Below are 12,531 nucleotides of genomic sequence, written 5' to 3' on the forward strand. Positions count from 1 at the left end.
ATTTAGATACAGTGTGAGGCTACAGCTCTGGCTAATGCTCCTGTGATCCCCCCAGTCTTTATTTATAGCCACTGACATCTTACCATGTTCTGTACTACAGTTATCATGGTGCAGTGCTAAGATGTAGCTTAAAGAAAAGCACTTAGAGAAAACTTATTTTATTCCTATTGCTCCTTTGAGTATCCCGTTTTTTTTTCTTCTTTAAAATCCAACATACAGTTCCAGAGATATGGACCTTATTTGATGATATACATTTATGGTCTTTCCAAGGGGGCATGGCTAACTGGATCCTCTGGGGTCATGTATTTAGGCTGCTCTGTATTATTACTTTGTGAGCTACGCCCCCTTACAAAAAATAAAAAAAAATTGCATTAAATAAAAGGGCCTATATCTGTGGAACCATACAGTGAATTTTAAAAAGAAAAAAAGGAATACTCAGGGGAGCAGCAGGAATGAAACCAGAGCAAAAATTGGCCACTTTTGACCTTGTGACATGCCCACTATTAGCACTGCAGCTACTGATTGCCTGCAGCAGTCACATGCTGGCGACTGGTAAACAAAAACCATGGGATCACAACAGCATCTTCTCTGGAATGCCAGGAAAAAGAAAAGGGGAAAAGAGTTCAGTTTTTGTTTTCTAATGTTTTCAGCCATTTAAAACATTTTTAAAAGTTGGATAACCTCTTCAAATACTATAATAGAAGTCCACTGCTATACCACTTGTTGCTTCTGTGTATCAAACAACGCTGCACAAAACTTACCGTGGGGAGTACGCAATTGTTTTTGGTTTCATTTGATTGAAGGCATAAAGTAGTTTTTGAGCAGCTCTCTGTTGCTGGATTTCCTATGAAATGTCAAACTAAAGATGAGTTTATTATCTTCCTAAAAGGGCTTGTGTGATGCCTAAAAGGTCCTTTATAAATGTATTTTAAACTGCTAGAAACTTTTGTAATTTGCTGTACCTTCACTACTCTTTTGCCTATTTGGCTAATCCTTATATGTGCATTTTTTTCTTTATGTCTTGTGACACGTTGCTTGAGAGGTGGTCATCAGAAAGTGGTGATGAATGATGAATGACCACCGTGCCCCCACTGTCGACATCCTGTTCCAGGCGAGGTAATAGAAAGGAGAAGTGAGTGCAGGGCCATCCTATTGATGATGTTTGAGACTCCCGTTAACGCTAGCGTCACAGGACATAAAGTAGAAAAATATATATGGGGATTAGTTGTAAAGGGAAAATGAGAGGGTATTTTAAAATAAAGCAAACATTTTAAAATAATTATAAAAGTCGTTGGGGCTTAAAATAGATACAGTCATGGCCGAAAATGTTGGCACCCATGAAATTGTTCTAGTAAATTAAGTATTTATCCTAGAAAATTATTGTTTTGCTATACACGTTTATTTCCTCTGTGTGTATATTGGAACAGCACAAGAAAACAGGGCAAAAATGGCAAATTGGACATAATTTTAAACAAAACCCCAAAAATGGGCAGGACACAATTGTTGACACCGTCAACTTAATATTTGGTTGCACACCCTTTTTGAATAAATAACTGCAATCAATTGCTTCCTATAACCATCAACAAGCTTCTTACACCTCCTGACTGGAATTTTGGACCCTCAGAGTCAAAACAAAAGAAAGCCAAAACCGCACCCTTATATATATATAGATTGAAGGTCTCAGCGGACACAAGGGCACATGTCCAAAACCAGGGAGCCCATCCCGGACAGTACCAAGACCACAAAAAACAAAGAGACAGCGCCACAATGGATGGTGAAAAAATAGGAGCTTACATTTATTCTGCCTCCTGTAGCGACTAGGGTTGAGCGACCTTTAGTTTTTTAGTGTCGAGTCGGGTTTTGTGAAACCCGACTGTCTTAAAAGTCGAGTCGAGTGAAATCGGCCGACCACCGTGAAAAGTCGGGTTTCGGCCGAAACACGAAACCCAATGAAGGAATTTTTTTTTTTTTTTTCTTTCTCTCTCTCTCTCTCTCTCTCCCCTCCGTCCCAGCACAGAAGATTTCGTATTGCACATTCCAAATCCCTACTGCGCACAAGCGATAACATGACGAAAGGCGTTCACTCCCCTAAGACCTATGTCATCACTCTGCCCACGCTCATTCATTGGCTGAAAAAATGGCGCTAAACGCGTCATACGAAACGCGACTTTGGCGCCAAGATCGCGTACCGCATGGCCGACCCCGCACAGGGATCGGGTCGGGTTTCATGAGACGCCGACTTTGCCAAAAGTCGGCGACTTATGAAAATGAACGACCCGTTTCGCTCAACCCTAGTAGCGACGTTTCGGTCAACAGACCTTGCTTTTTGTGGTCTTGGAATTTTGGACCCTTTTTCTTTTGCAAACTACACCAGGTTTCTCATATTTGAAGGATGCCTTGTCCCAACAGCAATTTTAAGATCTTTCCACAGGTGTTCAATGGGATTTAGATCAGACTCATTGCTGGTCACTTCAGAGCTCTCTAGCGCATTGTGTCCATCCATTTCTGGATGCTTCTTGAAGTATGTTTTGAGTCATTGTCCTGCTGGAAGACCTATGACCTAGGACACAAAGCCAGCTTTCTGACACTGGACAATACATTGCGACCCAAAATCCATTGGTAATCTTCAGATATCATGATGCCTTGCACACAGTGAAGGTACCCAGTGCCAGAGGCAGCAAAACAACCCCAAAACATATTTGAATCTCAACCATATTTGGCTGTAGGTACTGTGTTCTTCCTTTGTAGACCTCATCCGTTTTTGTTAAACAGTACAATGATATGCTTTACCAAAAAAGCTCTATCTTGGTCTCATCTGTCCACAAGACACTTTCCTAGAAGGATTTTGGCTTACTAACGTACATTTTGGCAAACTGCAGACTAGCTTTTTTTATGTCTGTGTCAGCAGTGGGGTCCTCCTGGATCTCCTGCCATAGCGTTTCATTTCATTCAAATGTTGACGGATAGTTCACGCTGAAACTGATGCACCCTGAACCTGAAGATCTGCTTATCCACCATCCAGACTAGACTATCCTGCGTTGCAACCTTTCATCAATTTTTATCTGCCGTCCACGTAGAGGGAGATTAGCTATAGTGCCATGGGTTGTAAACTTCTTGATTATGTGGAACAAAGGAACATGAAGGTCTCTAAAGATGGACTTGTAACCTTGAGATTGTTGATATTTTTCAACAATTTTGGTTCTCAAATGCTCAGACAAGTCTCTTCTCTTTTTGTTCTCCATGCTTAGTGTGGAACACACATACACACAATTAAAAGATTAAGTCAACTTCTCCCCTTTTTATCTGGTCTCAGGTGTGAGTTCTATGTTGCCCACACCTGATACTTGCTATAGGTGAGTTTGAACGTGCTTGAAACAAAATTGTTTGCTTTAAGTTTTGGAAAGGTGCCAACAATTTTGTCCCGCCCATTTTGGGGGTTTTGTGTGAAACTATGTGCAATTTTCCTTTTTTTTTTCCTGTTTTTTTTAATTTTTTTGTATTATTCCAATACACACACATATTCTGGGAGAAATACTTCATTTTCTGGAACAATTTCTAGGGTGCTAACACTTTCGGCCATGACTGTATTTAAAAAGTGAATTTTAGGTATCAGACAACCCTGTTAATGATCAACAAAGTGAAATTTAAACTAATTTGCCCTGCTTATTCATCACTCTCCACAAACTTCTTTAGGGAGAGTCCCGGATAATCTGAGCTGTCTACTGAGTAACAAAGTTGAAGACAAAACAGAAAATATATACAACACTCACTCTGAGGCATAACTGGAGTACGGTTTCTGCCTTGTAAACTTTTGACCAGGTATCTATCACCTCAGGAAGGAAGGATTTGATAATGTAGAGGTGTCCAGCCTTGAGGATGTCATTATGAGACCAGGTACATGCTACTTTCACAGCCTTTCTTAATCCTCCTCCCATCTCTTCTTTACTAAGAACCTCTATTGTGGCATAGAAGCCATTATGTGACCAGGAGGACATGCTGTTATTTAGGATGCTAGGAGAACTCTCGTCCAGGCGATACACAGTGACCAGCTCTCCTGTAATAAGGCAGAAAAAATAAATCTAAATACGGTAATACCCATAACAGTCCATAGGGTTCAGCTGTAATGTCAGATGCAGACCATGGACAAGGGTCACACTGTATCCTTAAAGTATTTTTTTTCTACTCCCTAAAACAATTTTGGCAAAGATACATTGTCAACTTACCTACTGGAGGGAGCGGGGTAAAGGGAATACTCTGGGAAAGACGATATAAGTTATTTCTTTCAATGGCTGCAGGAAGAATGTGTCATTATTAATACCATCAACTCTAAAGAAATACTTGTTGAACATAATATAGTTTGCCTCAAACAATACTTACCAGAATAATAGAAAGATGTATCCATGGATGTTTTGAAATTACATCCAAACTCTGGAAAAAAAGCAGAATTGGTTCCAAATAATTTTTATTTTTAATTCCTTTCTCAGTTTTGCCTGTTTTTTTTTTTTTTAAATAATAAAAAAATATATACTTTCTATCTACATTTCTAATTGTCAATCTATTTTCAAATATTTTAAAATATGTTCATAAGAGGGAAGATACTGTATATTTTTCACTCTGCAGTCTGTAGAACTTTATGGGAGATATTAAAGGGAATCTGTCACCTGAATTTGGCGGGCTATGTAAATGCGCTGTTTTCGGTCTGATGGGCGGTGTTTCTTCTTTTTTCCTCCACCCTATCCTTCCCCGCTGTCCGCAATATTTTCCGGAATTGGAGTAGGTGTCCTCCATAATTCGCGCCTGCGCAATGCAATCTTGTCTCACGCACGCGCAGTATGCTTTGCCCATCTGAGGGCAAAGCTGAAAAGCGTTACTGTGCATGCGCCGGCGCACTATGTCCCGGAACACAGAGAAATACTACTACATAGAGCGCCGGCACATGCGCAGTAATGCTTTTGGGCTTTGCCCGCAGATGGGCAAAGCATACTGCGCGTGCGCGAGACAAGATTGCATTGCACACGCGCAAACTATGGAGGACACCTACTCCAATTCCGGAAAATATTGTGGACAGTGGGGAAGGATGGGGTGGAGGGAAAAAGAAGAAACACCGCCCATCGGACCGAAAACAGGGAATTTACATAGACCGCCAAATTCAGGTGACAGATTCCCTTTAAACAAGTTAAGCATGCTGTTACGAGAGTGACAGTAGGGATGCTCAACCACTTAGTCATCCTTACTGAAGGTCCCAGTTTCTAGTTATCCAGTGGTAAAACCTTCATTGATCTATCACCTTTAAAGTGAAAACCCCTATCTAAAGCTGTACAGATCCTCATGCAGTGAGCTCCTGTCCACCAGTCATAGCTGAACTGTAAAATCAGGAATGTTTCAATTCATGTTCAAAAAGGTCCCCCATCCCACACCACTGTTATTTTACACTATGAGACTTTCTCCAGCCACCAAGAGCACTCAACAGATCACTAGATTCCTCACTCAACTAACTACTCATTGGAATCTTATTTGTAACAGAAGAAATATAGTTTCTGGAAAGAAAAGTCTTACTTGTGAAACCTTCTTTCTGAAAAGACCTAAGAAAATGAGAATTTAAGTTAGAATATCAGTTAATAAATTTGATAAAAATCAAAGAAAAAAGATCTGCAGACCACATTGTTATATAAAAAAGACCTACATATAAATGGTACAAAAGCAGTCATAGATAGCCAGTGTACAAAATACTACTGTACAGTCTCAACTATACATATAAAAGTCCAGTAATGTTATCCAGATGGTTTGATAAGTATCCAATGTTGCGGTAAAACAAGGTCCCGTTATATCCAAAACTAGTTCACTAGTCTGTGTGTAGATCCTGAGGAGCGTACTGTTGTCGTAGAAGCGTCCCATAAGGCAATACCAAAAGAGGCTGACTGCAATCAAAAGAGCTAAAGACCCATACAGTGTGACGTCACCTGCTTCGAACAGAGACGTGGATCAAAAATAAAAAAGTTCATCCAATGTGTTTCAAAGGAATCATAAGGATCCAATGGACCTAAATAGGTCAGTGTCGCTCCAAACAATTACAAGATCAATTGCGCCTCTTTAGATCCATCTCTGTTTAGTCCCTAAAAGCAAAAAGTTCAATTTCACTGTTACGTCTGGTTGGTGGATTGGATCCTCAGGAGTCATGATCCCTGACGAAGAAGGAGGATTCCTTTGAAACGCATTTGATGAACTGTTTCCTTTTTGATCCACAGCATTGTCCATGGTGGGTGATGTCACAATGTATTGGCGTTTCACTCTTGATTGCTGTTAGTTTGTTTAGGCGACATTGAACGGGGCGCTTCTACAACAACAGTACGCGCCTTATAATCACACAGACTAGTGAACTAGTTGGGGACATATTTGGATCTTGGTTTACCACAAGATTGGATACTTATCGAACCATCTGGATTACATTACCGGCCTTCCAAGGGCCAATCAAGACACTGTATGGAAGATCAAAGTGTCTAATAGAGCAAGGAAGATGTGCCAAATCGATGATAAACTTTACACAATTTCTACCTGTCTGATCTAGGTATACACTGTAAATTTTGGACACTATTTGCTCCAACAAATTAAAAGAGGAATATTGTTAATTTATTAAAACTGTCTGCAAAAGGGTGCAAAAGCTAGTCAATATGTATCATATTCTTGCAAACAGTAAAATGGGGGACAGAAAGAATTTGGTCCAATATTATATATTGCCCAAATCCCTCAATGAGGTCAATTGCATTGTAGAAATGTGTGTTAGTACCAGAATTCTTGCAAATAAATGAGCTAATAAGTAGGCGCTATCCTATTATAACAATAATCTTTATTTTTATATAGCGCTAACATATTCCGCAGCACTTTACAGTTTGAACACATTATCATCGCTGTCCCCGATGGGGCTCACAATCTAAATTCCCTATCAGTATGTCTTTGGAATGTGGGAGGAAACCGGAGAACCCGGAGGAAACCCACGCAAACACGGGGAGAACATACAAACTCCTTGCAGATATTGTCCTTGGTGGGATTTGAACCCAGGACTACAGCGCTGCAAGGCTGCAGTGCTAACCACTGAGCCACCATGCTGCCCTAATAATGAAATAATAACTGAAATGTCAAATGCTAACGTACAAACTGAGTCAGTGAAAATGCATGACATTTTACTTTTTGTTCAGTGATAACTTATTAGGTGCCATAGTCTATTTAAATGGAACCTGTCAGCAGGATTCTGCACAGTAATCTACAGACAGTGTCAGGTGGGCACCATTATACTGATTAAAATTATATCTTGGTTGGTGAAATCTGTCTTGTGGTTGCAATTTAATCTTAACCTTTCTGTGTTTTATTCTTCTCTGTTTTATTTTCAGTTTTGAGTTAATGATATGGTCGTGCTCCGGGGTGGCCTGTGGCAGTGGTTAGGATCTTCATGTGGTGCTCTGATTAGGTATTTGTCAGTATGGCTTCTGACGGGTCACCTCTAAATACACCAATGACAACTACTGCGCAGGTGCGGAGGTGGGTGCCATTTAAAAAAAAAATTTTTTAATATCAGTATAACCTCAACCACAATAATTATATACACAGTACACATGCGATTATGCTGCAGCGCAGGTACCGTGGCCGGCGCCTGCCTTCAGAAGGATTTTTTTTTCAGTACGTATATATAATATTCATTATGTAAACTAGGGGGCAGGTCATTGAGGAAACAATGACCTGTCAGAGGCCATAAAGATGAATTCCTAATCAGAGCACCACATGAAGACCCCCCCACAGGCCGCCCAGGAACACGAGCATATCATTAACTCAAAATTACAAATAAAGATTAAACAACCACAAGACGGATTTCATGACCCAGGTATCATTTTAATCAGTATAACAGCGCCAACCTTACACTGTATGTCGGTTTCTGTGCACAATCCTGCTGACAGGTTCACTTTAACATCAACTTTGAAATACAGCCTGTGCTCATTTGAAGAAATGTTCTCCAATATTCAGAGATCATAAAAAAGAGGTAAACTTACAACTTGTGGCTTGAGGAGTATCGACTGTTATACTGCTCCTGTTTACAAAAAAAAAATAAAAATATATATATATATATAATCTGTCATAAGATTCATGCTACCTGAAACACGGGCAGTATGTATCAAAGTTTGGCTGCACAATTGAAGCCAGTATACATATAAGTCCATAGACAACCTAAACCACAAAGATTATACTCCATATGTAAATATGTTTATTAGAACCCAAAAATGAGGGAACAAGGAATGTACAAGTAAAGTCTTGTCTAAAGTCCACTTTAAGGGAGGATATTAGCGAAGGGAATGAGGATGTCGAGTCCATATGGGTCGAAATTCATGGAGGGAAAAATGGTAACAAAATTCTCATTGGGGTCTGTTACAAACCCCCAAATATAACAGAAATCATGGAAAGTCTACTTCTAAAGCAGATAGATGAAGCTGCAACCCATAATGAGGTCCTGGTTATGGGGGACTTTAACTACCCGGATATTAACTGGGAAACAGAAACCTGTGAAACCCATAAAGGCAACAGGTTTCTGCTAATAACCAAGAAAAATTATCTTTCACAATTGGTGCAGAATCCAACCAGAGGAGCAGCACTTTTAGACCTAATACTATCTAATAGACCTGACAGAATAACAAATCTGCAGGTGGTCGGGCATCTAGGAAATAGCGACCACAATATTGTACAGTTTCACCTGTCTTTCACTAGGGGGACTTGTCAGGGAGTCACAAAAACACTGAACTTTAGGAAGGCAAAGTTTGACCAGCTTAGAGATGCCCTTAATCTGGTAGACTGGAACAATATCCTCAGAAATAAGAATACAGATAATAAATGGAAAATGTTTAAGAACATCCTAAATAGGCACTGTAAGCGGTTTATACCTTGTGGGAATAAAAGGACTAGAAATAGGAAAAACCCAATGTGGCTAAACAAAGAAGTAAGACAGGCAATTAACAGTAAAAAGAAAGCATTTGCACTACTAAAGCAGGATGGCACCATTGAAGCTCTAAAAAACTATAGGGAGAACTATCTAAAAAACTAATTAAAGCTGCCAAAAAGCAAACAGAGAAGCACATTGCTAAGGAGAGTAAAACTAATCCCAAACTGTTCTTCAACTATATCAATAGTAAAAGAATAAAAACTGAAAATGTAGGCCCCTTAAAAAATAGTGAGGAAAGAATGGTTGTAGATGACGAGGAAAAGGCTAACATATTAAACACCTTCTTCTCCACGGTATTCACGGTGGAAAATGAAATGCTAGGTGAAATCCCAAGAAACAATGAAAACCCTATATTAAGGGTCACCAATCTAACCCAAGAAGAGGTGCGAAACCGGCTAAATAAGATTAAAATAGATAAATCTCCGGGTCCGGATGGCATACACCCACGAGTACTAAGAGAACTAAGTAATGTAATAGATAAACCATTATTTCTTATTTTTAGGGACTCTATAGCGACGGGGTCTGTTCCGCAGGACTGGCGCATAGCAAATGTGGTGCCAATATTCAAAAAGGGCTCTAAAAGTGAACCTGGAAATTATAGGCCAGTAAGTCTAACCTCTACTGTTGGTAAAATATTTGAAGGGTTTCTGAAGGATGTTATTCTGGATTATCTCAATGAGAATAACTGTTTAACTCCATATCAGCATGGGTTTATGAGAAATCGCTCATGTCAAACCAATCTAATCAGTTTTTATGAAGAGGTAAGCTATAGGCTAGACCACGGTGAGTCATTGGACGTGGTATATCTCGATTTTTCCAAAGCGTTTGATACCGTGCCGCACAAGAGGTTGGTACACAAAATGAGAATGCTTGGTCTGGGGGAAAATGTGTGTAAATGGGTTAGTAACTGGCTTAGTGATAGAAAGCAGAGGGTGGTTATAAATGGTATAGTCTCTAACTGGGTCACTGTGACCAGTGGGGTACCGCAGGGGTCGGTATTGGGACCTGTTCTCTTCAACATATTCATTAATGATCTGGTAGAAGGTTTACACAGTAAAATATTGATATTTGCAGATGATACAAAACTATGTAAAGCAGTTAATACAAGAGAAGATAGTATTCTGCTACAGATGGATCTGGATAAGTTGGAAACTTGGGCTGAAAGGTGGCAGATGAGGTTTAACAATGATAAATGTAAGGTTATACACATGGGAAGAAGGAATCAATATCACCATTACACACTGAACGGGAAACCACTGGGTAAATCTGACATGGAGAAGGACTTGGGGATCCTAGTTAATGATAAACTTACCTGGAGCAGCCAGTGCCAGGCAGCAGCTGCCAAGGCAAACAGGATCATGGGGTGCATTAAAAGAGGTCTGGATACACATGATGAGAGCATTATACTGCCTCTGTACAAATCCCTAGTTAGACCGCACATGGAGTACTGTGTCCAGTTTTGGGCACCGGTGCTCAGGAAGGATATAATGGAACTAGAGAGAGTACAAAGGAGGGCAACAAAGTTAATAAAGGGGATGGGAGAACTACAATACCCAGATAGATTAGCGAAATTAGGATTATTTAGTCTAGAAAAAAGACGACTGAGGGGCGATCTAATAACCATGTATAAGTATATAAGGGGACAATACAAATATCTCGCTGAGGATCTGTTTATACCAAGGAAGGTGACGGGCACAAGGGGGCATTCTTTGCGTTTGGAGGAGTGAAGGTTTTTCCACCAACATAGAAGAGGATTCTTTACTGTTAGGGCAGTGAGAATCTGGAATTGCTTGCCTGAGGAGGTGGTGATGGCGAACTCAGTCGAGGGGTTCAAGAGAGGCCTGGATGTCTTCCTGGAGCAGAACAATATTGTATCATACAATTATTAGGTTCTGTAGAAGGATGTAGATCTGGGGATTTATTATGATGGAATATAGGCTGAACTGGATGGACAAATGTCTTTTTTCGGCCTTACTAACTATGTTACTATGTTACTATGTTACAAGTGATTCTCAATAAATTACAATATCATCAAGAAGTTAATTTATTTCAGTTCTTCAATACAAAATGTGAAACTCATATTATCTAAAGTCATTACAAACAGAGTGATCTGTTTCAAGTGTTTATTTCTGCTAATGTTGAGAACTATGACTTACAGCCAATGAAAACCCAACAAATTAGAATACTTTATAACACCAGCTTAAAAAAATATTTTAAAATCCAAAATGTTGGCCTACTGAAATGTATGTTCAGTAAATTCACTCAATACTTGTTGGGTCTGGTGTCTCTCATCTTCCTCATGACAATACCCCATAGATTCTCTATGGGGTTAAGGTCAGGAGAGTTTGCTGGCCAATCAAGCACAGTGATACTGCTGTTTATAAACCAGGTATTGGTACTTTTGGCAATGTGTGGACAGGTGCCAAGTCCTGCTGGAGAATGATATCTCCATTGGCTGTAAACACTTGAAATAGATCACTCTGTTTGTAATGACTGTATATAATATATGAGTTTCACTTTTTGTATAGAAGAACTGAAATAAATTAATTTTTTTATGACATTCTACTGAGAAGCATCTGTATATAGCAATAATTAATTAATACATTAATAGAAAAATCAATAAAATGGATGCCTCATGTCAGACTAAAAAGGCACACCAACAGACAGACAGCCCTTCCAAGGATACATATAAAGTTATATTAGGCTAAGTGGTTGTTGTTGTTTTTTTTTTTTTAAATAGTCACCCACACATTTGCTTGAATGACAAACATTGGCTACATGGATGTATTAAACTATGTCGCACAGTGGGTACAACACCCGAATTAATGATATAGGGCAAAGTACCTTTTATAATATTCAAACATAGTTGCATGTGACCTTGGAAAAAAGGACTATAGATTATGCTTGTGCAGAGATGTATTCGTATCCACACTTATATAAACAAGTACTCACAGAGATAGCCCTAAAGTGCCTGAGTGCATGTGCAAACAGATATTACTGCTATTGGAGCAACAGCCAATATCATATGAGAAATGCACACTGCCTCATTACATATAGCATGTTCATCAATTGTAGACTAAAGGTTGAAACCAAATTAAATAAAGTGCATGCACACGCCCCCGGAAGAATCATCGGCAAAATGCGCGTTGGGGAGGGAGACACAGCAATCTCTGACTCACAACCCAGGTATAATTTGTTGTACATGCACTTTATTTAATGTGGTTTCAACTTTTAGTGAATGCTGCCCCAGGACTCACTGATATATATATAAAAATAAACCACAATACTCAACTCTCCTCCTCGCTCCCACGCTGATTCCGGCGGCAGCTCTGCTCCAATGTCAGGAGCTATGCTGCAGTTGGCCTGGCACACAGCAGGCACATCACTTCATGGCGCACCCGCTGTGTGTCAGAGGCAGAGGGGAATGACGGGAGAGGGAGCATCAGCTGATGCTCTTTCCTCCATTAGTGCGCACTGGGGGGTGGTGCTTACTCCGGGAACCCATGGCTTATGGCACTATAGTGACCGCGTGTGCTGGGGGCCCCAGTGGG

The 12,531-nt window shown here is 39.9% G+C and overlaps 1 protein-coding gene across 1 annotated transcript in view; it reads right to left on the reverse strand.

Moving 5' to 3' along the window:
• LOC143775485 (transient receptor potential cation channel subfamily M member 7-like) overlaps positions 1-12,531 on the reverse strand; it is a 211,044-nt gene that overhangs the window by 15,965 nt on the left and 182,548 nt on the right. Inside the window, exons 22-27 of the mRNA XM_077263672.1 lie at positions 8,040-8,077; positions 5,557-5,582; positions 4,378-4,428; positions 4,224-4,289; positions 3,771-4,054; positions 762-844 (exon numbers count right to left, since the gene is read on the reverse strand). Coding sequence (XP_077119787.1) covers positions 762-844; positions 3,771-4,054; positions 4,224-4,289; positions 4,378-4,428; positions 5,557-5,582; positions 8,040-8,077 — 548 coding nt within the window. The remainder of the gene's footprint in view (positions 1-761; positions 845-3,770; positions 4,055-4,223; positions 4,290-4,377; positions 4,429-5,556; positions 5,583-8,039; positions 8,078-12,531) is intronic.

This window comes from Ranitomeya variabilis, chromosome 5 (assembly GCF_051348905.1).
Source record: "Ranitomeya variabilis isolate aRanVar5 chromosome 5, aRanVar5.hap1, whole genome shotgun sequence".
Taxonomy (NCBI): domain Eukaryota; kingdom Metazoa; phylum Chordata; class Amphibia; order Anura; family Dendrobatidae; genus Ranitomeya; species Ranitomeya variabilis.